We start from the raw sequence: 27977 nt of genomic DNA, 5'->3' as shown, positions 1-27977 counted from the left end.
AGCATAAAAGGTCTGGAGTCCCTTGAATTTCAGCAAAGAAACCATCCGTTCTGCCAGGGGCAATCATATGAACAGACCATTCAACCTTGCCTAGGAGGCTAAGTTTGAAAAATGATGGCGATTGGGAAAAGGGAACAGTTTCCTGGCAAAGGCTAAGGAGTGGGGGTATGCAGGCCACCGTCAAGGACAAATGTAGTGTAGTTGGAATTGCACTGGAAGGGGCAGGGGTTCAAGAAGAATGAGAAGGATCCGATTACTAAATGTGTAGGAGAGATTGATGGAGAGAAAGGATAGCAAGTCCCTGACCAAGCTCGTCTTCAGTCAATAGACTATAGGGCAGTTGCTGCTGTCTACACTAGCATCTACCCTGATTGTGATTGGTCAGTGTCTATACCATATACCAGTTATCCTGTTTCCAGTCATCAGACTTGAGTAACAGAGATAATTATGGAGGCATTAGTGGTACTTCGTGCTTATCTTTCTTTTGTGTTTGTTATAATGTACTGTCATCTGGATTCTCTGAAAAGCAGCGTGATTTCAGAATTTGCACTGTAATATTTTCCTTTGCTCATAGAAATTCAATGAGACATTCATTCAGGTTTCAATATCCTTTTGAAAAGGCTTTTTGAAGTTTGTGTGAGTCAAAAGATCAGTAGATTAAAAAAAAAAAAATCAAGAGACAGACCCAAGTTTGAAGCCTGGGCTGTGCAACCAAGTAAGCCGGGTGACCTTGGATAATACCTTAGTATCTCTGGGCTTCAGTTTCTTTAAAGAAGGAGTCATTGTGCTGGGCAATCTCTGAGACCCCTTACAAACTCCAAAATCCCAGGAAATCCAAACTTAACCAAAGAGTCACCCTCTTTTCACCAGCTTTCCTAAGCAGGAACAGTAGTTGCTAGACTTGGCTATCAGGATAGATTTCATGACATCAGCTCTAAGCAATTTTCGATTTCAACAGGCAGCTTTTTTGTTTGGAATAATTTTATCAAAAGGTTTTGAGCTTTTTTTGTTAAAAAAAAAAAGTGTTAGCAACTAGACTTTATGTAAAACTAATCTCTCATGGAATTTGCTGTTTAATATTACAGTAGAGTTTTTACTGTGTTTAGGAATTATTTAAAATATGCGCTCTCACTATCCATGAAGGGTAATACGGGCACAGCACTTCAGTGGCTTTCTTTGTGTAATACATCATTGTTTGGGCTTCAGAATTTGGCCTTGAGCAGGATATCTGCCATTCCTTGATTAATTTCCAAGAGCATTTGTTTTTTTAGATTCTGAAATTTGCCAGAGGCAGTCTTGGAAGTGGTTGATTTCAAACCTGTGTGTTTTTTTCTTTTATCCTCTCCCTTCCATCCTCTTGGGAGAGGTATTATTGAAAAACCAACTGCGTCTGGTTACTTGCATTCAGTGCCAGGGGGCCAGGGGTAGGAAAGCAGAAAAACATGTTACCATTGATGTAAAGAAAGATGATGACAGGTAAACCTTAAGTTAAGCACCCAGGTAAACCTAGAGAGGGAACAGCCAGACATGCGGTTTGTGTGCAGAAAGACCTTGAAATTGCATTTTCTGTGTTTTGTGAGTAAACCTGAGTTTAAATGAGAATTTATTCAAAGAATTTATAAACCTGGATTTGTTTCTTTGTATATGATACTTTGAATCTGGAGAGGCTAATGGCTGCTCTTGTTACACAACCCTCAATTATCATTTCTCTTGCTTCAGATGCTTCCATGTATTGTGACATATGTCAGTCTTCTTAGAAATATGACTAGGAGGTTCTTAAAAAGTTTGGAGCTGAGGCTGGGAGTTTTATAGCTAAAGCATTCTATTCCCCCCCCACCCCCCACTTCTTAAAATACGTATGATCAGAAAAAGATTAGGATTCCTTAGGCATTTGACAGAAAGAGGCACCGGACTTAACCCTCCCATTTCCTGGGTGGAAAGAATGTCCCATTGTTTGGTAGCCAGTAAAGCCTCTTTTCATAATTTATAAACAAACAAGAATAATTCTTTGAACTCTGCAGGCAAATTGGCAGAATCTGAAATGAAGATTAATCAAAATCTTTAAAAGTCAGGTCAATCACTGAACCAGTATTCTCAAACTGTGATCCTTGAGATCAAAGCTATTTTCCTAATACCAAGATGTTATTTGCCTTTTTTACTCTTTTTAACAAATGTACAGATTGAATACAGAAGCAGATATGAAGATCCAACTGTCTTCTATTAATCACATTTGCAAAAATGGAAAACAGTGCCACTCTCTGTTTAAATGTTTTGTTTTGTAAAATATAGATATTTTCATAAAGAAAATTATGTTAATATGATAATTTTTTTATTATTTTAGTGAATTAATATTTTAAAATTTTCTCAGTTTTAATTTCTAATATGATAAATGTCAATAGATACAATTTATGGGGTTCTCAATAATTTTTAAGAGTAAAGGGAACCAGAGACCCAAAAGTTTAAGAATTGTTGATTTAAAACAAAATGACAGCTTAGAGGTACAAATTCCAAGTCACTGATTTGTCAGCTGTGGAGATAGCCATAAGTAAGAACAGAAGAAACTTCGAGGGTCTTTCTTAGCATCATCCACATGGGATTTGAGTTGTTTTGATCATGGGTAGAGAGGAAAAATAACTACATATTGAAGGCACATCCAAAGAGAGAGCAAGACATATTGGTAGAAAAAGGCCAAATCAGAAGCACGTGGATAAGATAAAGACTCCTTGGGTCCTCACCCCATGGACTAGTGACCCCCTTCTTTTCATAGATAGGAAGACCAGCTAGAAACTGGCTTCTTAACCTTCTCACATCTATAAAAGGAAGATTAGGATTAGGGAATGTAGGTATTTCCCCCATTTAAATATTTGAGCAGAAGTCATTATTTTTATGGAATTTCTTTTTAAAATTCTAAATTCCTCAACAGTTTTGAAACACTGCAATTTTATAGTATAAAAATGACCTTCAAAATGTGAAAGTATGTTTATTTTGTTTGTCATTGTGGATTATCTGTTTATTGTCTCATCTGATTTTAGAAAGTATTCGTGGAAGCTTACGAGAATACACATAATAAAAGTGAAAATAAAAATTGGAGTCAAGGCCAGGGAAAATATTTGTGTGTGTGTGTGTGTGTGTGTGTGTGTGTGTGTGTGTGTGAAAATATTGGAGATAGCCCTAAGAAAGAGGCATAAGAGGTTAGCGAGGGTATGTTTTACATATGTGTTTTACATGTCGTGGTTGAATATGTCATACACGGTGTCTACTTCTGCTTTGCCTCTTCTGTGGTGAAAGAACTGCCCTCTGTAGGCCCTCTTGAAAAGATGGATATAGACATGTTTTATATCTTGTGACCGTTTTCTTTTAATATTTACTAGTTGAACTGAGTGTGGATAGAAAAGCTGTGTAGGATGGTCAGAATCCTGCCTTGAATTTGAACTTTGAGGTTACATTATAAAGAGGCTCTTATGGCTACTTGCAAGCTCCAATTATGAGAACACAGAAGCTGAGTTGTCAGAAGGGCTAGGTGGTTGAGAAAAGATAATAGATTGTACTTGGGGGAAGAAAACAAATACCAGGAGAGAGGCCATGAACCTGTAAAAGAGAGAGACAGAGGGGTGGTAAGTGGTGGCAGTTTCAGTGGCCAGTAGCTTTCCCATATGGCCTCTCTTTACAATAAATCCTCTCTTTACTGGCTTGAGGTCCTGGCAACCAAAAGAGCCTGAATGAAAAATACAATAACACAAGTATGCAAATTATAAGGACTAGCACAGGTAATATGATTAAGACTTGAGTTTGATTCTGAATTACCTGGTAGCCAAGACAGAAAGGAGACACTGTTAATCATGAAACCATATAATAAAACAAAAGCAGTTTTAAAGGTAGCAATAGTTTTCTAACACTAAATTTCAAATCAGTCACCCTCTTATGTATGGAGGGTCCTTAAAAATTAAACATAGAATTACCATTCGATCCAGCAATCAAACTTACGAGTATATACCCAAAAGAATTCAAAGCAGAATCTGGAAGACAGATTTGCACACCCATGCTCATTGCAGCATTATTCACAATAGCCAAGAGGTGGAAGCAACCCAAATGTCCATTGTCAGATGACTGGATACAGAAAATGTGGTATATACACGTAATGGAATAGTATGCGACCTTAGAAAAGAAGAAAAGCCAGTCACATGCTACAGCATCAATGAACCTCAAGGGCATTTTGCTAAGTGAAATGAACCAGTCACGAAAGGACAAATGCTGTTATGATTTCATTCAAAAAAGTATCTAAAGTAGTCAAAAATCATAGGAACAAAAATTAGAGAGGTGATTACCAAGACCTGGGGCGAGGTGGGAGTGAATGTTTAAGGGGTATAGAGTGTTAGTTTTGCAAGATGAAAAAGTTTTTGGAGCTCTGTTGCAATATACTTAATAAACTGTACACTTAGAAATGATTAAGATGGTAAATTTAATGTTATAAATGTTATACATTTTTACCACAATTCAAAAAATATAGCTTAATTATTATATAAATTAATAATTGAGACACTAAGCAATGTACTTGGCAATATCCTGAACATTTGTAAAGCAGATGCAGAAATGGATTTATGTGGTATGTAAAATGAGACGTTTACCACTCTCAGGCCTCTCAACAAGATTTCGGCCTTGGATCAGTTTCTCTTTTATGGAGGCAGATGCAGAAAGAAGACACCTCTATTCCCGACCAGAAATGTAGTACCTCTGTGTTCATGAAACTTTTTATGTGTATATCATCTCTCTTCAGTAATGGCTTTGTATAGGCGCACATATAAGAGTACCTCAAAGCTGTATACTTTGTGACGCTTTTGCTGGGCAGTTAAGCAGATGACATCATTCCTTCCTTCATTCTTTATCATATGTGGGCTGAGTTAAGAGTTCCTGTTTAGTTTTTGTATGACTTTGCAGGTTGGTTTGAGATGTATTTTCTCTGAGAGGAGAGGAAAACCTATACAAAGACTCTAATTCAATTTTCTTCATAAAAATTAGGTTTATCAAGTATTAAATCAAATTATATGTTCTGATATGCAACAAACATGATGAAGAATCAGTAACTAATAATCTAATTTTAAACTATATTTCTATTCTCTAAAGTAGTGCTATATTTTTTAAAATAAGAGATCATTAGCAAACTTTCAACTAAAGCAAGAAACTAAAAATTGATATATATATTTTAATGTGTAAGGTATCGTAGTTCTATTATTAAAATTCTTCAGGATCTATTTCATTGAACTGTGTAGCAGCATTCCTTTACTGTAAACTCAGAGTAGAGAGTCAGGGTGACTATGGGAACAGCAGAGGGGCTAAGCTTATTGCTTTCTAATGTAATTATTATTATTTTAAAGTTCTTATATTTTGCAGTGGTTGAACCTTACTTTGAAAAGAGATGGGGGCGGGCGTGGAATGGATAGATGAACACAGAAGAAGGCGGGAGGGAGAGAGGGAGGAAGGAAAGAAGGAAATAAATATATAGATATATGTGCTTGGCCCAGAGTGGGGGCTCCTGCCTTCTGTGCTCCTGGGCCTTACTGTGCTCCTGTCATGCCTGGTTCCCCGGATGGAAGCAGAGCTACAGCACGGCACTATGGATCCTAGTCTGTTATTCCATTACCTCCTGTGTTTCACAGAAGAATCCAAGACATCCATGGGAACTTGTGATATGTAGGAGTCTAAACATGATCAGGAAACAAAACCATTCCTTTCATTTGAGTGAAAACACAAAGTACTGCCTGTTGACCTCTTACTTAGACTGAGAAAAAGATGAGTAACAACGTGACTCAGGTAAGGTGACCTCTGTTACCAGACAAGAGCTATGGTATCTACTTGACAAATAAACTTTTATAAACCAACAGGAAATAATTGTTCTTGTGAAACACACCAGAAGAGGATTGAGAATGCCTATGTATACACAAGCATGGGCCTTGTACATTCTTTAATAACAGGGCATGCCAGAAACTTTTCAGTATGATGTTGCCCAAATAAAGTAATATCACGATCTGATTGACTCATTCTGCAGCACCTGGTTTTTCTTCGGAATTCAGAGACAGGAGAAGTAGAAATGTACAAAGAAGCTTAGTAGCATACTCCATTTTTCTTTACTCCACCCTTAGCCCAAAGCACTGGCTGTTAATACCCAGCTTCCCCAGTCTTGCCATTTTTCCCGCTTTTCTTCTCTTTTCCCTAACTTGATCTGAAACATTCCTTCTTCCTTTCCTTCTAAATCGTCGGAATAGAATAGTGCCTTATCCTGCCTTTGGTTTGTGTTAAGTATCCCATGTAACCAAGTACCCTATCCAGTATTGATTATCTCACTACAACTGTCACAAATTAAAATTTCTTTTTTAACTTTTATTTATTTTAAGTGTGTTTTTCCAGGACCCATCAGCTCCAAGTCAAGTAGTTGTTTCAATGTAGTTGTAGAGGGCACAGCTCACACTGGCCCATGCCGGGATCAAACCAGCAACCCTGGTGTTACGAGCATCATGCTCTAACCCAACTGAGCTAACTGGCCGCCCCACAAATTAAGATTTTTTAATGGATCCATAGTGTGTCTCCTAGGATCTAATACCACTATTTTTCAGATTTAGTCCAAAAGTAGCACCTTAAATCTGTCTTTTTTAATTCAGTTTACCAAATAATGGAAAACGAACCTATTCCTAGAACTTAAAATCTAAAAATGGTCTTCAAAAGTAATGTGTGAAACTTTATTGAAGAACATTATGAGAATTTGCTAATGTACAAAAAAAAGACTCATAAATGTCGCTTATTCCTGAATTGAAAGATTTAGTGCAATTCCAATAAAAAATTCTTAATGTGATTTTTCTTATTTGTTAACAAAAAGAGATTATTATAATGATCATCTACATTTTCTTTTAAGTAGACTTTGTAATTAGTAGTTAGGTTTTATTTTTTAACAATTTTTTTTTCAATTACAGTTGACATACAATAATATTAGATTAGTTTCAGGTGTACAACATAATGATTAGACATGTATATAACTTACAAAGTGATCACCCTGATAAATCTAGTCCCCATTTGACACCATACATACATATTACAGTATTATTGACTGTATTCCCTATGCTATACTTTACATCCTGGTGACTATTTTGTAGCTACCAATTTGTACTTCTTAATCCCTTCCCCTTTTTTTCACCCACCCTCCAAACCCCTTCCCATCTGGCAACCATCAAAATGTTCTTTGTATCTATGAGTTTGTTTCTGTTTTGTTTGTTTATTTAATTCTTTAGATTCCACATACAAGTGAAATCATAATGGTATTTGCCTTTCTCTGTCTAACTTACTCCACTCAGCACAATACCCGCTAGGTCCATCCATGTTGTTGCAGATGGCAAGATTTTATTCCTTTTTATAGCTACGTAATTTTCCATTTATATATATTGCACCCCTTCTTTATCCATTTATCCACTGATGGATACCCAGTTTGCCTCCATGTCTTGGCTATTGTAAGTAATGCAATGAACATATAGATGCACATGTCCCTTCAAATTAGTGTTTTGGGTTTCTTCTGCTAAATACCCAGAAGTGGGATTATTGAGTCATTCTTTGTCTCTTGATATAGCTTCTTTTTTAAAGTCTACTTTGTCTAGTATAAATATTGCTACTCCAGCTTTTTGTTGTTTCCATTTTTATGAAATGTCTTTTACATCCCTTTACTTTCAGTCTGTGTGTGTCTTGATCTGAAGTGAGTCCCTTGTAGGCAGCATATGTAAGGGTCTTGTTTTCTTATTTATTCATCCACCCTATCTTTTGATTAGAATATTTGATCCATTTACATTGAAAGTAATTGTTGATAGATATGTGGTTTTGCCATTTATTATTCGTATTTTGACTTGGTTTTTGTTTTAAAGAAGTCCCTCTAACATTTTTTTGTAATACTGGTTTGGTGTTGATGAACTCCTTTAGCTTTTCCTTGTCTGGGAAGCTCTTTATCTGTCCTTTGATTCTAAATGATAGCTTTGCTGGGTGGAGTAATCTTGGTGTAGGTTCTTGCTTTTCATCTCTTAGAATATTTCATGAGAATATTTCATGCCAATCCCTTCTGGCCTACAAGGTTTCTGTTGAGAAATGAGCTGACAGTCTTATGGGAGCTCCATTGTAGGTAACTAAACGCTTTTTTTCTTAGTGCTTTTAAGATTTTCTTTGTCTTCAACCTTTGGCATTTTAATTATGATGTGTCTTGGTGTGGGCCTCTTCCGGTTTATCTTGTTTAGGACTGTGCTTCCTGGGCTTGTATGTCTATTTCCTTCTGTAGGTTAGGGAAGCTTTCTGTCTTTATTTTTTCCAATAGGTTCGCAATCTCTTACTCGCTCTCCTCTCCTTCTGGTACCCCAATAATGCAAATGTTGGTATGCCTGATGTTGTCTTGGAGGCCCCTTAAACTGTCCTCATTTTTTTTGGATTGTTTTTCCTTTTTGCTGTTCTGATTGGGTATTCTCTGCTACCTTAACTTCTAAATCGCTGATTCGAACCTCTGCTTCTTTTAATCTATTGTTGAGTGCCTCTAATGTATTCTTTATTTCAGTTATTGTATTCTTAATTTTTGACTGGTTCTTTGTTATGTTTCCTATCTCCATTTTTATGTTTCCTATCTCTTTGTTGAAGGTCTCACTGAGTTCATCAACTCTTTTCCTAAGTTTATTGAACATCCTGATAACCAGTGTTTTGAACTCTGCGTCTAGTAGATTGTTTATCTCCATTTCATTTAGTTGTTTTTCTAGAGCTTTGTTCTGTTCTTTCATTTGGTACATGTTTCTTTGTCTCCCCATTTTTGCTGCCTCCCTATGTTTGTTTCTATGTATTACATAGGCCTGCTATGTCTCCTGGTCTTAGTAGAGTGTCCTTATGTAGTAGGTACTATGGGGCTCAGTGGCACAGTCTTCCTGGCCACCTGAGCCAGGTGCTCCAGATGTGTCCCTTGTTTGGGTTTTGTGTGGCCTCCTGTTGTAATTGAGCCTTATTGCTGTTTGCATGTTAGTGGGAGGGATTGACCCTCAGGCTGATTGGTTGTGAGAACTGACCATGACAACAGTGGAGGAGCTGTGGTGCAGGGTGCCCATACCGAGCAGGATTCACTTTAGCAGGGCTCTGGTGCCTGTCCACACAACTTTGGGAGTGTCACCTGCAGAGGCAACTGGGTGGTGTTCCACCTCAGTCCAACGCCGGCCACTGGATGTGCCAGCCTCTGGGGCCTCCAGGGAGGGACACGGCCACAGTCTAAGATCAGCTTCTGCCTGTGCCCTGTCCAGGGCCACCTGGCATCAAAGCAGTCCATAGATGGTAGCCAACCACGCTGGCCTTAAGAAGTGCCTGGGAAAGGCCAAGTCACAAACCACGGTTGGCTGCTGCTAGTGCTGGGCTTAGAGCTGTTCAGCCAGAGATACTGGGCATACCGAGTGCTTGTTTGTCTTTTGTGAACCTTTGAGAGATTTTAGGAAAGTCCACAGCATGAGCCAAGATAGGCCATTTGTATGGAAAAGCTACTGGAAAAAGCTTGGGTGGGTCCAAAAGTTCGATGGGATGAGGTCTCAGGGAATTAGAGCGAACAGTGTCAGCCAGGTTGATGGAGACTCAGATATAGCATCTGCCTGGGTCTGCATGCTGGGAGGGTGTAGGGCTCAACTAAAATAATGGATTCTGCCAGCGCTTCTGTCTGGGAGAAAGCTGCCCCTCCAGCCCTAGCTCTGAAACCAGACTATTCAGCTCCTCCCTGTATGTCCCTGGCAACTTCTGAGCTGCTTCCCCAGCGCTGGAGCTCAGAATGAGTGAGTCTGTCAACGAGTAAGTCCGTGCATAAGCCTTTTAGGAGGAGCACCTGGGACTCTACATGCCCTCCGTCTCACTCAGCCACAATCTGTGCTGGTTTGCATAGACAGAAGTTGTGGGGACTTCTCATCCCAGCACTGGAACACCCTGGGCTGGGGAGCCTGGTGTGGGGATGGTACCCCTCGCTTCTCAGGATGGATATCAGCAGCTGAGGTATCCCTCCCGATTTTTAACCGCCACACGTGGGTCTGGGGTCAGCCTGTTCTTTGTCTCCGCCTCTCCTACCAGTCTCGAGGTGTCTTCTTCTGTATGTCCTTAGTTGTAGGACTTCTGTTCAGCTAGACTTCAGGCAGTTCTCAATGATGGTTGTTCTGTAGTTTAATTGTAATTTTAATGTGGTTGTGAGAAGAGACAAGCACAGAGTTTACCTACTCTGCCATCTTGTCCCTGGCTGCATATTTTTAAGAAGAAAAATTAGGAGACACATAACTTCTATGTTAACACATGTTTTATATCTACAGTGATTAAGTCATTTTTGTTTTAACTCAAGGATAGAATAGCAGATCAACAGAGCAGGGTTAGATAATTCCCAAAGAGACCCAATTATATTTAAGAACATAAAATATGGTAAAGGAGACATCACAAGTCAGTTGCAGATGGAAAATGTTATTAAATAAATGGTGCTGAAGCAATTGGTTTGCGTTTAAAAAAAAGATGAATTTTAACCTTCATTTCATGTCTTATACTAAAATAAATTTCAGGTGCTTTAAACAGCTTGAAATGTACAAAATAAAAGCAAAAAACTAGAAGTAAATAGAGTGGACATTTATAAACAATCTCTAGGGGAACATGTAAGCTTAAAACAATGGTAATTACAAAAGAAAATACGTTTGATTATATAAAATTTTAAATTTCCTGATATAAAAAAGCTACTTAAAATACAATTTAAATGAAAACAACAAACAGTTGCTCAAAATATGACAGAGAAAGGATAATATTCTCAATCTACAAGAAGTGTATACAAATAGATAACAAAGGCACCAAAAATCCTTTAGATAGCAGAAAATTCACAAAAGAGGAAATGTTAATGGCTGATAAACATGTTGGAGTGTTAAAAAAACATTTTTAGTTCTATTTTTATCTAAGTAGTAGCAATTTTAGAATATTCATGTTGGCTAGAATTTAATAAAATAGGCTCACTTTATACACTGATAAAGACATAAATTGGCACAAACTGTTTAGAAAAATTATTGGTAATACACAACTAGAGCTTTAGAAGTATTTTTACCTTTTATATCAGTAATTCCACTTCTACAAAACCATTTAGAGAAAAACATAAAAACACAAAATTATAAAGATAGTCTCATTATTTTTTAATAATAAGAACGGGTGTCTTAGAAATGTAATGTTCATGGACTAATTAGATAAAATCTTGCATAGCTTTCCAATGGAATATTATGTATCCATTAAACTTATGTTTCCAAAGAATGTTTAATGACAAAGAATGTTCATGTGATAATGTTAAGTTAAAAATGAGAGCTACAAACCAGCATCAATGGGACTACTATTCCAATTTCATGTGTTTTAATGTGTACAAGGGAAATGATTGAAAGGCAAAATAATCAAAATATTAAGAGGAATTATTACTATTTGGTAGAGTTATAGACAATTTAAGTTTCCTTCTTGATATTGTTCCACAGTTTTTGTTTATCTACAGTAAGCATGTTACTTTTATAATCAGAATAATAAATACTGAAAAGGCCCATTTTTAGTACGTCTTTCTGAATTTAAAATTCAAGTAGACAAATCAGTAAAAATATAGAATATTTGAAAACTATTAGGTTGGTGCAAAAGTAATTGTGTTTTTTGCAATTATTTTTAACGTTTTAAACTGCAATTACTTTTGCACAACCTAATATTAATCAAGTTTCATTACATAGATACACAAATGGATCTAGAATTTTGGATCAAATACATTTTTCTCATATCTACAGAACATTTACAAAATAATTAATACCTTGACCATGAAGAAAATCTTACTAAATTTGAAAAAGTAAAAATATTTTCTGAATATAAGCGAATAAAACTAAAAATTAGCAACAAAAAGATAGCCATAAATATAACTGCTTATAAATTAAGCATTTTTTCTAAATAACTCCTACTGTAAAGAGAAAATTAATATATAAATAATGTATTTTTGTAATGCAGTAGTCCCCCACCTTGTCTTGGGGAATATGTTCTAAGACTCCCAGTGGATGCCTAAACTACAGAGAGTACCAAATCGTGTGTATATTGATTTTTCCTATACGTACATATCTAAGATAAAGTGTAATTTATAAATTAGGCACAATAAGAGATTAACAACAGTAATAAAGTAGAGCAATTATAACAGTATACTGTAATAAAAAGTTATGTAATCTCTGTCTCTCAAAATAGCTTATTGTACTGTACTCACCCTTCTTGTGATGATGTGAGATGATACATGATGAAATGAAGTGAGGTGAATGACATGGATGAAGCACACTCACTCACTCACCTTCTATGTGTCCCCACAAAGAGTATATACAATGTGTCATGTAGAAATTGATTTTGAGTAAATTTGACATCCAAACTTATCAGATTGGGAGATGCCTTTCACAGATATTCATTTAATCAATATTTATTGATTACCTACTGTGCCAAGGCACTGTGCCAGGTGCCCTGGGGATATAGGGATGAATAAGATGCAGCTTTGAGAAGCTTGCAATAAGGGAAATAGTTACAATATTAGAAATTAAAATCTTTAAAATATTTAATGTATTTCTCTAGTAGCAGATTGCCATCTATTTGGTCATTGACTGACCAGAGCCTTGCAAATGTTCAGCTATGGCACCATTGAAAGAAAAGTAATTTGAATCAAGTTAACCTTCAAAATTTATCAGTATCAGAACTTGCTCCAGTTTTCTTCTCATGCATGGTATAAAAAAAAAAGAGTTATAAGGTAAAAATTATGATAATTGCATTGGATCACAGTTGTGACTATTTTAAAGAGATAAATATGATGAATTGATTGGCAAAATACTAATGTCAGGTGTCATTCTGTGGTGATGTTTGCATTATACAATCTGACTTTACCAAAACAATTATTCATTTAAAGAATTTCTTTTTACTTAATATATTTCTTCTCTTTTATAGGAATTTACTTTATCAGAAGATTATAACAAGATGACACCTGTGAAAAACTATCAAGGTAGGAATGAGAGCAGTGTTTTCATTTACCTAGACTTTCAAATGTTTCTTAATGGCTTCCACTGCCACAAAGGGGAGGCCTTACTTTACACAATAATCAGGGGGAACAAAACAGAGCAACTCTTTGAGGTGAATATTATCGTGGTTTTAGAAGGAAGATGCTGAGGCCCAACCAGGGTAGGTGACTTGTCTGTGGTCCTGTAGCTGGTAAAGTGCAGAGCCAGACCAGGTCAGCATGACTACAGAACCCATAGCCTTTGTCCTTTGGCTTCCTACTATACCACACTGCCTTGAAACAGTGCAGCAGGCATGGAGAGTGGGACCAGTGTTAAGAGTGAGCTGCTGTACATGGGCTCATTTCATTTTTGGTTAAATGTTTTAAAGGGCAGACTGTTGGTACTTTCTAAGGGAGAGGATTATGGTTTATATGGTGTCTGTAGCATTGACAGTGTCCCATAGGCCATTTTCACCATATGGATCAGGAGTAATTTTTGTCAAGGATTTCTTTATCAAGACCAACAATGTCATGGGATCAGAACATTAGAGGTGGACCTTTTAACACTGAGAGATTTCATCCAAATCTCTTGACCTCATTCATCCTGCATGGTCATCCAGCGTCTCCTCTTAAGAAAGACTTCCAGAGAAATAGCAATCCATCCTGCCTTGGGAAAGTGCTAAGCACTAAGTTCTTTATTTTTAGGTTTGGAACAAAAATTCATTTCCCTATAGATTTGGTCTTTAATATTTTTACATATCACGTATCAAGTATTTATACTTGTACCTGTATTTATTGAGTACCTATATTGTTCCAGTAACTGAGGATGATAATAATGAACAAGACATGTACAGTGTCTGCCTATAAGTAGTTTATACTCATGTGGAGGATATAGACAGGTAAGCAGACCATTGAAATGTTACGTGATAAGTGTTAAAAAGTTCCCCTATTGCTCTTTGCTCAGCCTGTTGGAGCTAAGTACACACTCTCATATACATGACAGCTTTTTAGTGATTATAAAACAGCGATGAAAATTCCCACCCCTGTCCATTCCTCTCTCCCTTTTTTTTCCTTCTCTTTTCTAGCCTAAACATTTCACATTCTCCTTTACATGAGCTGAGTTTTTGGCTCTTTAAAAATTTTTTTTGTCTTGGTCGCAAATCTTGGGATATCTTGTACTATTGGGGCCATTTAAAAATGTGACATATTGTGGTAGGCAGCTTCTAATACAGCTCATAAGGATCCTTGCCTTGTGGTATTCACGCCGCTCCCCTTGAAGGTAGGCTGGACCTAAAATATGACAAGCATTGGATATCACTTTTGAGATTAGATTACAAAAAGACTGGGGCTTCTGTCTTGCTTGCCCTCTCCTGCTCTCTTGCTTGCTCTGATGGAAGCCAGCTGCCACGTTGTGAGCTGCCCATGTGGTAAAGAACTGAGGGAAGCCTTGTCAACAGTCAGTAAGCAACTGAAGCCCTCAGTTCAGCAGCCTATGAAGAACTGAATCATGACAACAACTGGGTGAGAGGACTTAGAAGCAGATCCTCCCTCTGTCCAGCTTTCAGATGAGACCATCCCACACCTTGATTTTATCCTGTGAGAGACCTTTCAGCAGAAGCACCAAGCTAAACAGCACCAAGATTTGTGATCCACAGAAATTCTGATATAACAGATATTTACTGTTTTCAGCCACTAAGTTTTGGGGTGATTTGTTACACAACATTAGATAGCTAATACACACATGTAACGTGATAAGTACAAAATCACATTTCTTTCCTCTTCTGGGCACTGTTCTTCTAATATCAAGGGTGGCCGCCACTTTACACTGTGGGCCCACGTGGAGCAGTCAACTCAGCCCCCTCAATAGTTCTCGCTTGAGTTCTTATTAGGCTGCATCTCCTGTACTTTTGAAGCTGTTTCCTAGTTTTTGGTTTTGTTTGTTGGTTTGTTTTTAGCTTAAATGCTTGACCACACATCCTGTTATTCGTAATCTTATTTAGTCACATCGTCTTAGCTTATCAAGATATTTTGAAATCTTAGTTGTCATTAAATGATATTAACTCTCACTTAATTTTGTGTTTTTGTTAAATGTATAATCTTAAAATATATCATCCCTAAGTCTTTGTTAAAAATGAATGTCCTCACAGATGCACAAATGAGCATATCACTAGAAACCACTCTTCATATGCCATTATTCTTTGGATCTCTTATATCCAGCCACTTTTATATACACATAACTGTATCAAAATACAGCCCACTTATTTCCATTTTGTCTATAAGGAGATTATTAAAAAATTGTTTCCATTTTGTCTATAAGGGGATTATAAAAAAATTGTTAACTAGATGACTGAAGACCTTTTCACCATAAACAACTAGAGAAATAGTAAAATGACACTTTTTGTTGTTTTTGTTGCTCTTTTTAATGCAATGCTAAGCTCATAAGAGAAATAAAAGGAAGATCCCCATGTGCCAGAAGCAAAGAGAAAACACAAAGCTCAAAGTGATATACATATGACCTGACATTGCAGATGTCCTGAGGAGATAAGAGCCACTAATAGCAGGAAGCTTTTGCATGAATCTTCACTGGGGGACCTGAGATGAGGCCTATGGCCTGAGTAACATGAGAAAGTGCGAAGTTGAAATCCATAAAAGGATATAACCCCTTGAAAAAGAGAGGAACCAAACCTCCACTTACTGGCCCAGAAGACCACAGGGATATTTATTTATCTCAAATCTGGATAGAAGGAAAAGTCTCCCATGATAAACCAAAATCCCAAATAAAAACCTTTTATCGTAAAAGTTCTTATAAGAAAAAAAAAGCAATTATGTAAGGTGGTAGATGTTAACTAAACTTACTGCGGTAGTCATTTCACAATATATACATATAGCAAATCATTATGTTGTATACCTTAAATTAACACAATGTTATATGTCAATGAGAAGAAAAGAAAACTTTTGGATTTGGAGTACAAATTTAAACCAATCTTGTGGTGCTGGAGGCTCCCAATTAAAAATTTAACATACAAAATGTGCAAAGATTATTAAATAATGATCAACAATCTGAAAGGGACCATTACGTCTTTTAAAAGATTTTTTAAAATCAGAGAAGGTGTAAAATCAGAGAAGGTGTAGAACCAGAAGAAAATATAAAGCCTATTTAAAAAAACAGGTAGATTTTTTAAAATAATCAAATGGAACTTTTAGATACAAAAAAACCAGTGGGTTGAGTAGTGGCTGGATGGCTCATTCAGTTAGAGAGCGAGCTCTTAACAGAAAGGTTGCCAGTTAGATTCCCACATGGGCCAGTGAGCTGCACTCTCCACAACTAGATTGAAAACAACGAGCTGCCGCTGAGCTTCTGGAGGGGTGGCCAGATGGCTCAGTTGGTTAGAACGCGAGCACTTAACAACAGGATTGCTGGTTCAATTCCTGTGTGGAATGGTGGACTGTGCCCCCTGCAACTAAAGATTGAAAATGGCAATTGCTCGTGGAGCTGAGCTGTGCCCTTCACAACTAGACTAAAGGACAACGACTTGGAGTTGATGGGCCCTGGAGAAACACACTGTTCCTCAATATTCCCCAATAAAATTAAAAAATTAAAAAAAAATAGATTTAAAAAAAATCAGTGGGTTGATTAGACACAGAGTAAATTAATGAAATGGTAGATAGCTTTGATGTCAGTGGAACATCTTTAAAGTACTGAAAAGGCAAAACTGCCAACATGGAATCTATACCCAGTGAAAATATCTTTCAAAAAAGAGATGAAATAACATTTTTTCCAGACATACAAAAGCTGAAAGAATTTGTCATCCATAGACCTGCACTAAAAGAAATGTTAAAGGAAAATTTTCAAGAAGGAAGTGATTGATGTCAAAGGAAAATATGGATCCACACAAAAGAATGAAGAAAGAGCAACAAACATAATAAGAATTTTATTGTAAGAACTGCACTTGGCCCTCAGCATCCATGGGCCAAGTGCAGTTCTTATAAGAAGAACCCACTCAATAATACCAAAATCCACAGATTCTCAAGTCCATATATAAAATGTCATAGAACAATGAATACAGTTCACAGTTCGAAAATACTGGTTTTGATCAGCAGTTGGTTGAATCTACATATGTGAAACCCATAGACACAGAGGGCTAATAACTATATTTATTGAAAAGAATCTGCATATAAGTGGACTTGTGCAGTTACAAGATGTTTTGTTCAAGGGTCGGCTCTATAAGATTTTTTCTTATTATTTAAATCTCTTTAAAAGAATTCAAGTCATGCAACGTATGTTCTGTGATCAAAATAGAATTAATTAAAATAGGAATCAATAATAGATCTCTGGAAAATCCCCAAATACTGGAAAGCTAAATAACCTACATCTTAATAATCTATGGGTCATAGAAAAAAATCAACAGAGAAATCAGACAATATTTTGAACTGAGTGAACATGAAAACACAATATATCACAATTCATGGGATGCTGCTAAAGCAGTACATAAGGAAAATGTATAGATACAATGAATTATTATTTGGCTATAAAAAAAGGAGTGAAGTACTGATACATGCTATAATGGATGAACCTTGAAAACATGCTAATAGAAAAAAACTAGACACAAAAGACCACACGTTGTATGGTTATATTAATGTGAAACAGCAAGACTAGGAGAAAGTAAATTAGTGGTTGCCCAGGGAAGGGGGAATTAGGAATATGGGATTATTTTGGGGGTGAAGGAAATGTTCTGGAAATAGAACATTTTTCCATGATGGTTGCACAACGTTGTGAATAATTGGTGAATTTTATATTATGTGAATTTTATCTCAATAAACATTAAAAAAAAAATCAAACAGTGATACTAAAACCAGACATTACAAGAAGAGAAAACTACACACTAGTATCTCTCATGAACTTAGATGTAAAATCTTCCAAAATGTACTAGTCAATCTAACAATGTATAAAAAGAATTATATATATATATATATATATATATATATATATATATATATATATATATATATATATCAAGTGGGATTTATTCCAGATATGCAAAGCTGGTTCAACATTTGAAAATGAGTATAATTTATTACATCAAAAGGCTAAAAAAGAAAAACCATATGATCATATCAGTTGATGCAGAAAAAGCATTTGATAAAATCTGACACCCATTCATGATAAAAATTCTCAGCACATTACTAATAAAGGGAAACTTCTTCAACTTGATAAAGAAACATTTACAGAAAATCTATAGCTAACATCATATTTAGTTATGAGAAACTAGATGCTTTCCCCTAAAATCAGGATCAACGCAAGGATATTCTCTTTCACTATTTCTACTCGAGTATAGCCAGACTTCAAGCCCAGGTTTCTGAAGCTTGGTGATAGGTATGGATCTTTAAAGTTTTGTTTTGGGTTTTTAAATGTGCCACCTTAGAAAGAGGATGTGTTTGAATTTTGGGATTTGTTTTTTTTTAACAATCATAAGCAGCCTGATACAGAGAAAGAGAACCAACTTTGGCAGAAAGACTAGGGTTTTAATTCTAGCTTCATCGCTCATAGACTATGTAGCTTTGAACAAGTCAGTTAACATTTTGAAGGCCCATTATGGCAGCTCACAGGGCTAACCACTCCCCCCACACACACACCTTATCTTCTGAGCTACTGTCATCCCCTTGGACTTAGAAAGTGATACATAGAAGGTCAAAGGCCCCTTCATGAGAAAAGGGGGCAAAGTTCCAGGGGCCACATTCTGCCTAAAATAGACTTGGACCCCTTAGAAAATTCGTTTTTATCCCCACATGGTGAAATGTGAATTGGACATCTGATGACATGGACGTGACAAGATCTTCAGGAGTTTCTCCAAGAGGTCACATTTTTTAGTTAAAGATGTTTTGATCTTGATGGTGGCTGATACTGTGAAATGCAGGTATTTACTGTAGAGAAGTCATAGTATTATTGTTTCTATACCTCTTCTGTATCCCTTTAGATTTTCTATGCTTCAAATATCGGATTTTAAAACATCACGCATTTGTTGAAATGACTGTCAGATGGGTATTCACTCTGGTTCTAACTGTGTTGTTTGGTAGCCAGTCTAAAAGGGCCATCTTGCCAAGGCCAGGTTGTGTCTAGAAAATAAGGAAACCACCCATCTTTGCAGGGTCATTACAATAACTGAGATAATCCAGTTATTTAAGTACCTGGCACTTGTGAGGCACTCAGAAATTGGCAGGTAATATTGTTATTGCCGATACAGCTGCATTGATCCATCCTTACAGCCTAACTGTTTTCATGATCAAAATGGGCAAGCTGCTGACTTCTCTGTCACTGCCTCACACTGGTGATCAGTCTACTCTCACCCACCAGATTGGACCATCGAGGTCCAGGTCCCAGTACGTCAGTCTTTGTTTGTTCCAGTCAGCTCTGTTCAGTGGCCACAGACCACCTCTACCTCACCCTCTGGAATTATATAAGAAGAAGAAAGCAAATATTTTACTGATTTTATTTGGCAATTGAGAAGCCAAGTGACTTGACCCAACTACTCAACTTTATTGTGCCTCAGTTTGCCCATATGTAAAATAGGGAGATGGGGAAGAGAACATGAATAGTTTCTTCTAATTTTGAAATTGTGGGATGCAATAATTCTATGATGGTGTGGCTCTTATGTATGAGCAACCCTGGAAAATCGGTTCTCATTACCACATATATGTGTACTCCGACATAAGGATATTTCTTTTCATTCTTTTTTATTTAGCATTTGGGACTAATTCTGCCCTCCTTTCCAAACATTTGATGTCTTACAGGAAATTGATAGAACTTTGTGGTAACGCTATCAGCCAGACTTCATCAAAAGGAGAACAGTCATTATCTTTACTTCTTTTTACTTATATAGACTGACCCCAGTGACTTTATTATAAGACCGTTGTTCCTAACGTGTCCTGTGGTCACACTATATCTGGTATTCCCTAGTCCAGCAGCTCTAACATGAGGGAGAGTGGTGGCACACGCCCTTTGGTAATGGAAGTCCTCTGTGGTAGTAATTTGGGGTTGGTGTAGGCAGGAAGGAAAGACAGTAGTGGGAGGAAATGGATCGTTTTTTAAAAATCATGTAAAAGCTTAGACATACCTCTTTATAGTGACATACCCCAGCCTCTGATGAGCTTATTTTTTGGGGTGGGGAGAAGAGAACCATGCATGTCTGTGGACCAGGCTTTACCAGCCTCCTTTCGGATATTTCACGGGCTTGTTTTCTTTGTCTCTTGGTTTTCAGCGCATCAGAGCCGAGTCACGATGATCCTGTTTGTCCTGGAGCTGGAGTGGGTGCTGAGCACGGGGCAGGACAAGCAGTTTGCCTGGCACTGCTCCGAGAGTGGGCAACGCCTGGGGGGTTATCGCACCAGTGCTGTGGCCTCAGGCCTGCAGTATCCTTTGCTGGACAAAACTCCGTGGTGGGTGGGAACTTAGCTGTTGACTTTTTTCTTTCATGAAAATTTGGGCATGTGCAACTTAAAAGGGTTTTGTTTTATGTGCTGACTTGCTCTGCTGATTAAGATGTTCATAAACTTTCCGAATGTACAAATCTTCATGTAGGAGGAATAAAGTGAGGTTTTTTTCACCTAAAATAATAGACCCTGCTGAGCAGGTTGTGGTCTATGACCCAAAGTCTGACATCTAGATAGGACACAGCCCAGACTGTGAGCCTCAGCCGTCAGAAGGAATTGTGGAACATGGATAGAAAACCATCACCGAAATACAATCTTCATTTTTGTACAGAAGTAATTTACACATAAATATTGAGGTTGTGAACACTCCCGTTGGTGCCTGGCAGAAACACCGTAGAATTGCTATTTATTTTTAAAATATTTGAGAGGCTACCATACCAGGACCAGAGTAGATTAATTGGTACCTACAGAGTAATGCTGCAGGCTTTGTTCCCGGTACAAGACTTGCCCAGGATATGTAGATGATATGAATTCTTACCTCCCAAGTGTCCAGGGCCTAGGTGCTCAGTGTGAACACCTGCTATGCTGAGTAATCCCTCCTGGGCTCCAGCGAGCACAGGCTTGACAAGTACAGAGCCCGTGTGGATGATGCTACCATAGTAAGGAGTGAAGAGCCCTGGCTTGCTTTTTTTTTTTTTCCTCCCTTCTTCCGCCTCCCACTCCGATTCAAGCCGTTGTTTCTCAGTCTAGTTGTGTAGGACACAGCTCCCTTGCCCATGCTGGTATTATGAGCCTTGCGCTCCCCCCAGCTGATGGCAGCCCATGGCAGCCCAGCTCCAGCGAGAGCTGTTGTTCACAATCTTAGCTGTAGAGGGCTCAGCTCACTGGCCCATGTGGGAATCGAACCAGCCAGCCAATGTTAGGAGCACGGCGCTTCAACCACCTGAGCCATCAGGCCGTCCCAGCCCTGGCTTTCTTAATTTAAAAAGCACAGAACTCTCTTCACCTTCTGGCAAATGAGGAAATAGGTAGAAACAAATCACTTGTCAGCCAAAGAAGGGAGAAATGGTAAGACTTGCTTTCAGATTTTCATCTCATTTGTAAAATGCCTATGCAGTGATTCTCAACAATCTGAAAAAGTTCTTTGCTATTTCCTTGTAGACATGTGGCAGTTGCTGTATTTGTGTGTGTGTAGCCTAATGTCACTCTTATTTTCTTCATTGGAAGGACAAGATAAAGAAACTAAAAATGCCTTCACAGAAGCTTGTAAAAGTGGCAAATTACCAGGAAGCCCAGAAGCGAGGGCAATAAGGAATGGAGTGAGAGCAGGACCAACTTACCTTTGAGAGGGTTGTACCACCAGTCAAAAGAAACTCCAAAGTTTACTTTCTAAAAGCCAGTTCAGATGAGCCAAATGCTTGAATTGAAATACATGAACTCTCTTGACAGTAGATTAATGGTTTCTTATAGTGTTAGAGCTGGCAGGGCCCTTAGATATCATTCAGTCTAACTCCTCATTTTATAGATGAGTCAGCTGAAGCCTAGAAAGAGTCAGGGCCTTATGTGTGGCCACCCAGCTGTATGCAGGAAAAGCGCCGCCAGAAACCACATCTTCTGCTTGGACTGCTGTTTTTTCCCTGTCATACTGCATTACCCTTCGAGAACAGAACCAATGGCACCAATATAACTTGTTCTCAATTTGCTGGTTTCTGTATCATTAGCCCAACCCGGCGATATATTTTCTGTATCACTCAACCAAGCCAAGGGGTATAGAAAAAAATACACATCTTGCTCTTCAGTAGTTTACTTTTTAAACTATCTGAAAATGAAAAATAAAATACAAATACACAGAATTAAACTTGTCTTGACTGTGGTAGTCTTTGTGTCTCTTCAGACATCTCCAAAAGCCATCCTCATTTTCTGACTGCTTCCTTTGACCATACCACGTGGTTTGCCAAGAATAAAAATTATGTGATTGGTTATCAAAAGCCTTTGTGTATGTGTGAAAACCTGTGGCTTCATTTCCCAGTGTCCACGACCATCCAGTCTAACTTTGCTATTAAGGTGGAGGGGAGCTATAATACTACAGACAGGCCCTTCCAGAAGATTCCCTTATCTCCACCAACTCTGCCTCTCTAGCTCCAATTTTGGAGCTACAGTGCCAGCTCTGGCTCCCGGGAGCATATTATTCGTGGTAATTTTCCAGTGCTGCACACTGATGGCATAACTGTGCTGCTTTTGCCAGAGTCTCAGCCCAGAACCACGTGACTTTCTCAAGGCTGGAGGTTTTTCTTTGGGAGCTGCCTGGTGCAGATTGTTAACAGGCAACCCCTACAGTGTTGGGATTCACATTAAAATTGAGTTTTTAAACACATTTTCTCATGGGAACCCTCCACCCTCTCTCCTTTTCTCTTCTTTCTGCCACCGTCCGTATTTTTTTGTGGTTGTTTGTTTTGTTTTTAGTAGTAAGGGAAAGAAAAAGCAGATCTGCAACAACATAAAATGTTCAGAACAATATCATTACTCCAATTTCTCTTCATTATGGACACTGGTGGTGTAGATAAGAGACTTCTTTTACGATTAACTAATTCTTTCCCATCTCCACCTCAGTCATTCATCCAAGCCAACAAGTGACAGAATAAATCACACTGAATTCAGCATTTTTTCTCTCTTTCAGTGGAGAGTAATAATGTAATAAAAATAACCAAAATTGAAATAGAGAAACAAAGGAAGACAGACCGACCGGTTTACAAATTGAATTATCAATTTCTGAATAACCTCAAACACTTTGGTTGCTTTGGCTAAATAGCTGAAGCTTCAAATATGAAGTGACCTATAATACTGCCATCACCACCACCAGTAATAATAATAATGATAATGCAGGAAGGAGAGGAAAAAGAGTAACTTGCATTTGCCGTCCCTGAGCATTTACATAGTGCCTCTACATAACGTTACTTTGTTCGCCATCGAAACAGTAAAGTGAGTGAAGAAACTAAGGCTCAGAGAGAATCAGATAGCTTAAGTGACTTTCTCGCGGTCACATGACTGTTACCTGGGAGAACCAGTATTAGAACTTGGGTATTGTAATCTTTTCGCTAGCCCTCTGCACAGCTAGATACAGCAGAGCCGGAGGTATTTTCTACAGGTCCCACGGCAAGATGGTGTTAGGAAATAACTGTTTCCTTCCCCGCTTCCCTTCCTAATCTGTAAATTTGTGACTACTTTAGCCTCACCTTTCAGTCTTGTCGTTTGATCATACTTTGATCACATTTTTCATACTTCCACAAGAATAATTCAGGTACTCCTCATTTTAAGATTCTATTCAGGTTGGAGATGTTTTCAATATGTCACCTATGTAGTAAAATGGCTTTCTACCAAGTAGTCTCATAGATCCATTCCTAGTCAGGGAAAGAGTACTGAAAAGCTATTAAGATTATCTTGATTTTCATATTTCCTCATATCATACTTAATGCCAATCACTCTGGCTTTGAGGTTGTACAATGATTTTATTTCAGCACTCTTCCAAATAGCTTTTGTTGAGTTCATATATGTGTGTTTTTCATAGAATTCTACTATTTACCTATAATTATAAGGACTTTGGGGTATCACAAGTTGAGTCTGTTTTATCGTCTGTGTTCTTATAATGAATCAAGATAAATTTAAGTGCTCTTACTCCATATAGATCTTAATATTGTTTTACATAGATCTACTTGTTTGTAGAATGTAACTTTTCTCCCTTGTTCTTGAGACTGGAAGAATTTGATATGCCTTGTTTTCTTTCACTTTTCTTTAAAATGTCTTTTGAAAATTCTCAAAACGTACTAAATTGGAAAAAACAGAATAACGGACAGTCATAATCATCACTCAGATCCACTGTTGATTCTTCTATCCCTTTTTGCTTTCTGTCTCTTTTTGCTGGAGTATTTTAAAGCAAATTCCAGACCTTATGTCATTCCATCCCTACATACTTCATTGTGCACCTCTGAAAGATAAGGACATTTTTTTCAATTATCACAAGGCTATTATTATTCCCCCAAATTTATAATCACTCCTTGATATTGTTGAATAATCAATCAATTTTCAAATTTCATGTACTGTTTCTAAAATGGCTTTTTGCAGTGGGTTAGTTTGAAATTGGGTCCAGACAAGGTCCACATTTGGATAAGGATGTCATATCTCCTCAATCTCTCAATCTAGAGCAGTGACTCCACCTTTTTTTTAATGCCCCTGTGGAGATACCCAATCAGTTCTCCTACAGACAGTCCCACATACTAATTGATTTCTGCTTTCTCATATTGCCATTTAACCTGTTCTTCTATCTACCCAGTATCCCATGTATTTCTGTAAACTGAAAGTTGCCTCTCAAATCTTGATTCAGTTCAGGTTCAGCTTTGGGTAAGAACACTTGGAGATTGTGCTGTTGTCCTCCGTATTGCTTCGCAGCAGGCAGCCCATGGTGTGGGATTGTCACCCTTCCAGTGAGGCCAGGATTGATCAGTGTTGCTGGTGGTGACAGCCATTCCCTGCAGTGTAGTCCTTCCCTTTAGCCTTTCATGTAATGGTGTCATCCATTGCTGATCTTTGCCTGAACCAGTTCTTTCATTAGTGTTGCAAAATGATTATTCTGTAATTTTTTTTGCACATGTATTAGTTGGAATTCTGTTATCAAGTAGAACATTACCTCATTTAACTTGGGCTATTTGCTTATCCTGAAATACAATTAATACAGGAAAAGCAACATGAATTCTTAATTATGTCTCTTCGATTGCTCATTTTCTGATAGAGATTTAGTGCCCTGGTTACCTCTAATAGGGATCTTTTATTCCTGAGCATTTTTATAAACTGTTAGGATTTGTTTGCTTTTTAATAATGCATTAAGTATATTTCAATAAATTGCCTTTTTTTTTTCTTTTCCAATTCTTATATTGTCCCATCTTTGGCCAATTTAAAAGCCCAATCATATTGGCTCCTATGTCTTTTTGGTACAACCCCATGGCCTCCAATAGTTTCCTTGCTTTTTGGCACAACTGTCTTAAGCTCATCTCGTACCTTCCTGTCACAGTGCTACGATCAGCCACTTTTAGTGAGGAATAATATTCGGAGATAGCTAGGAAATGTATGTATATGTATTTTTTAAAAGAAAGTAAATGATCAGTTCATATAATATTTCTAATTCTAACTTAATATTATATTAATATATAAGGTTTTTACTTCATTTTTGTACTTGATCTTGGGCTAAAAAATCTTGGTTCCTAAAACATTAACATAATTTCTTATTTGCTTTATCCTGTGGTATATTTAAGTTGTTTAAAATAATAATAGTAATATTATAATAACAAGACTTCTGAATGAGATTTTAGATTTCTTCACAATTCTCTTTGTCCTTAGAATATATTCTACAAAGGACATACAGTCAAAATGTTGTGTTTGGAAGTCACTTGAAATAATTCTATTAACTACATGGTTATATCACCAATTTGATAGTTAGGCTCATACATTTTACTTTATTGTCAATTTGGGGGATTTTTTTCTTTTAATTTTATAAATATTTTTAATGTGTAAAATAATTACAAGATTCCAAAATAGAAACTATATAACAAGAGAGAAGTCTCACTACTATCTCTGTCCCTTCAGTATATTTCTCCCTTCTCCAGAGGCAGCCATTCTTGTTAGATCTTGATTTATTTTTCCAGTTCTTCCTTTTCTAAATATAACACACACACTTATATTTGTATTTCCTCCTTCCTTACACAAAGGTAGTATAGCATAAACTCTTATATACTTTGACTTTTTTTCTCCACTTAATAATATATCCTCAAAGTTACTCCATGTCAGTTTGTTTTTGGTATAAAGGTCTTTTGTTTCTCTCCAGCTGCATAGTATTCTATTGCATGGATGTATCATAGTTAATTCAGTAAGTCTCCTTTTGATGAACTTTTCGGTTTTTCAAATTTTAGTTATTACAGTAATATGGAATGAATAGCCTCAGGCATGTGTCCTGTCAGGGTTTTTGTTTGTTTGTTTGTTGTTGTTGTTGTTGTTGTTTTGCCAGTGTATCTCTGGGACAGTTCTCTAGAGGTAGCATTGCTAGATGTTTTATCAACCAGGGAAGCTCACTAGAGACTCGGTGCCTTGCATTTTTACTACAGACTGGTCACGTAGGCAGCCTCTGCCTGACATGTACCAAACTTCCAGACTTCCAGAAGGAAAGCAGGTATTTGGCATGAACCATATTGTTTATACAGTTAAGGCACAGTGAGCTACTCCTATCTGTTAACGGTGGGAACACTCCCGAAATCCAAGTTCCCAGATGCCGTGTCAACCTTGTAGGCAGCCTTTCAAAGGACAGCCCTCAGACCTGCTAGGTTAATTATTTTTTGCACAGCACCATTTTTATTTCTTAAACTATCCATCTATATATTTTGCCTATTTTTCTATTAGGTTTATGATCTTTTTTTTCTTGGTTGCTCTTTTTATGTATTAGGGATTTGGGCCTTTTGTGATATAAATTGCAACTATTTTTTCCAATTTGTATTTTAGCTTTGCTTATGGTATTTGTTTGTTGTTTTGTTTTTCAGTAGTAATATCTCTTCCCACTTCAAGGTTATAAAGGAATTCTCCCATCTAGAACTCATATTTTTAATTTTTTGCGTTTAGATCTCTAATTCATTTGGAATTTATCCTTGTATATAATGTGAAATGCAGATCCTATTTTATTTTTCCAAATGACTATTCAGTTTGTGCCAGTATCTTTTTTCCTAATCCATCTTTTCCTTATTCATTTGAAGAGCCACCTTTATTAGACATGTAGCAAATGTCTATATGCTTTTGGGTTACTTTCTAGACTTTGTATTCTGTTTCATTGATCTGTTTGTCCATTTATGCACGAATATCTCACTTTCAGTTAAAGAGATTTTACAGCATGTTTTCACTATCTGGTAGGGCTAGCCTTCCCATGTCACATACCATGTTACTATTATTTTTGGAGTATTTCTGGCTCTTCTTGCTTATTTATTTTTCTGTATGAACTTTAGAGTTAACATATCTAGCTCTAGGAAAAAACATGATATTTTTTATAGGGATTATATTAAATTTATAAATTCATGTTATGAGAATTGACATCTTTATTGTGTTGAGTCTTACTGTCCAATAATACCACTGTATCTTCCTTTCATTTTGTTATATCCTTTGTGTCTTTCAGCATTATGTCCAAGTTTTTCTCAGATGAGACTTGCATGTTTCTTACATTTATTTATTTTTGTAAATCCTTCCACTCAATTCTGAAAAACAATCCTTAATGCTTACATGATAGATTTGATGTTGAAACCCGGCATGTGTTTATTGGTGACCATTCAGGCCAAGTAACCATCCTCAAACTGGAGCAAGAAAACTGCACCCTGGTCACAACATTCAGAGGACACACAGGTGGGATTGAACGCAAAATCTCCATGTTCTGCTCGCTCGCTTGGTAAACTGGCACTTGCCATATGTGCTGGTGTTCAGATGGCATGTT

At 37.2% G+C, this 27977-nt stretch overlaps 1 protein-coding gene across 1 annotated transcript in view; it reads left to right on the top strand.

Moving 5' to 3' along the window:
- WDFY2 (WD repeat and FYVE domain containing 2) overlaps positions 1–27977 on the top strand; it is a 164751-nt gene that overhangs the window by 98766 nt on the left and 38008 nt on the right. The window contains exons 4-6 of the mRNA XM_033104237.1: positions 12988–13042; positions 20293–20443; positions 27777–27889. Of these exons, the coding sequence (XP_032960128.1) occupies positions 12988–13042; positions 20293–20443; positions 27777–27889 (319 nt within the window). The remainder of the gene's footprint in view (positions 1–12987; positions 13043–20292; positions 20444–27776; positions 27890–27977) is intronic.

This window comes from Rhinolophus ferrumequinum, chromosome 4, assembly GCF_004115265.2.
Source record: "Rhinolophus ferrumequinum isolate MPI-CBG mRhiFer1 chromosome 4, mRhiFer1_v1.p, whole genome shotgun sequence".
NCBI classification, from domain to species: Eukaryota; Metazoa; Chordata; class Mammalia; order Chiroptera; family Rhinolophidae; genus Rhinolophus; species Rhinolophus ferrumequinum.
The sequence above is the reverse complement of the archived record's forward strand: the minus strand, read 5'-3'. Positions and strand labels throughout refer to the sequence as shown.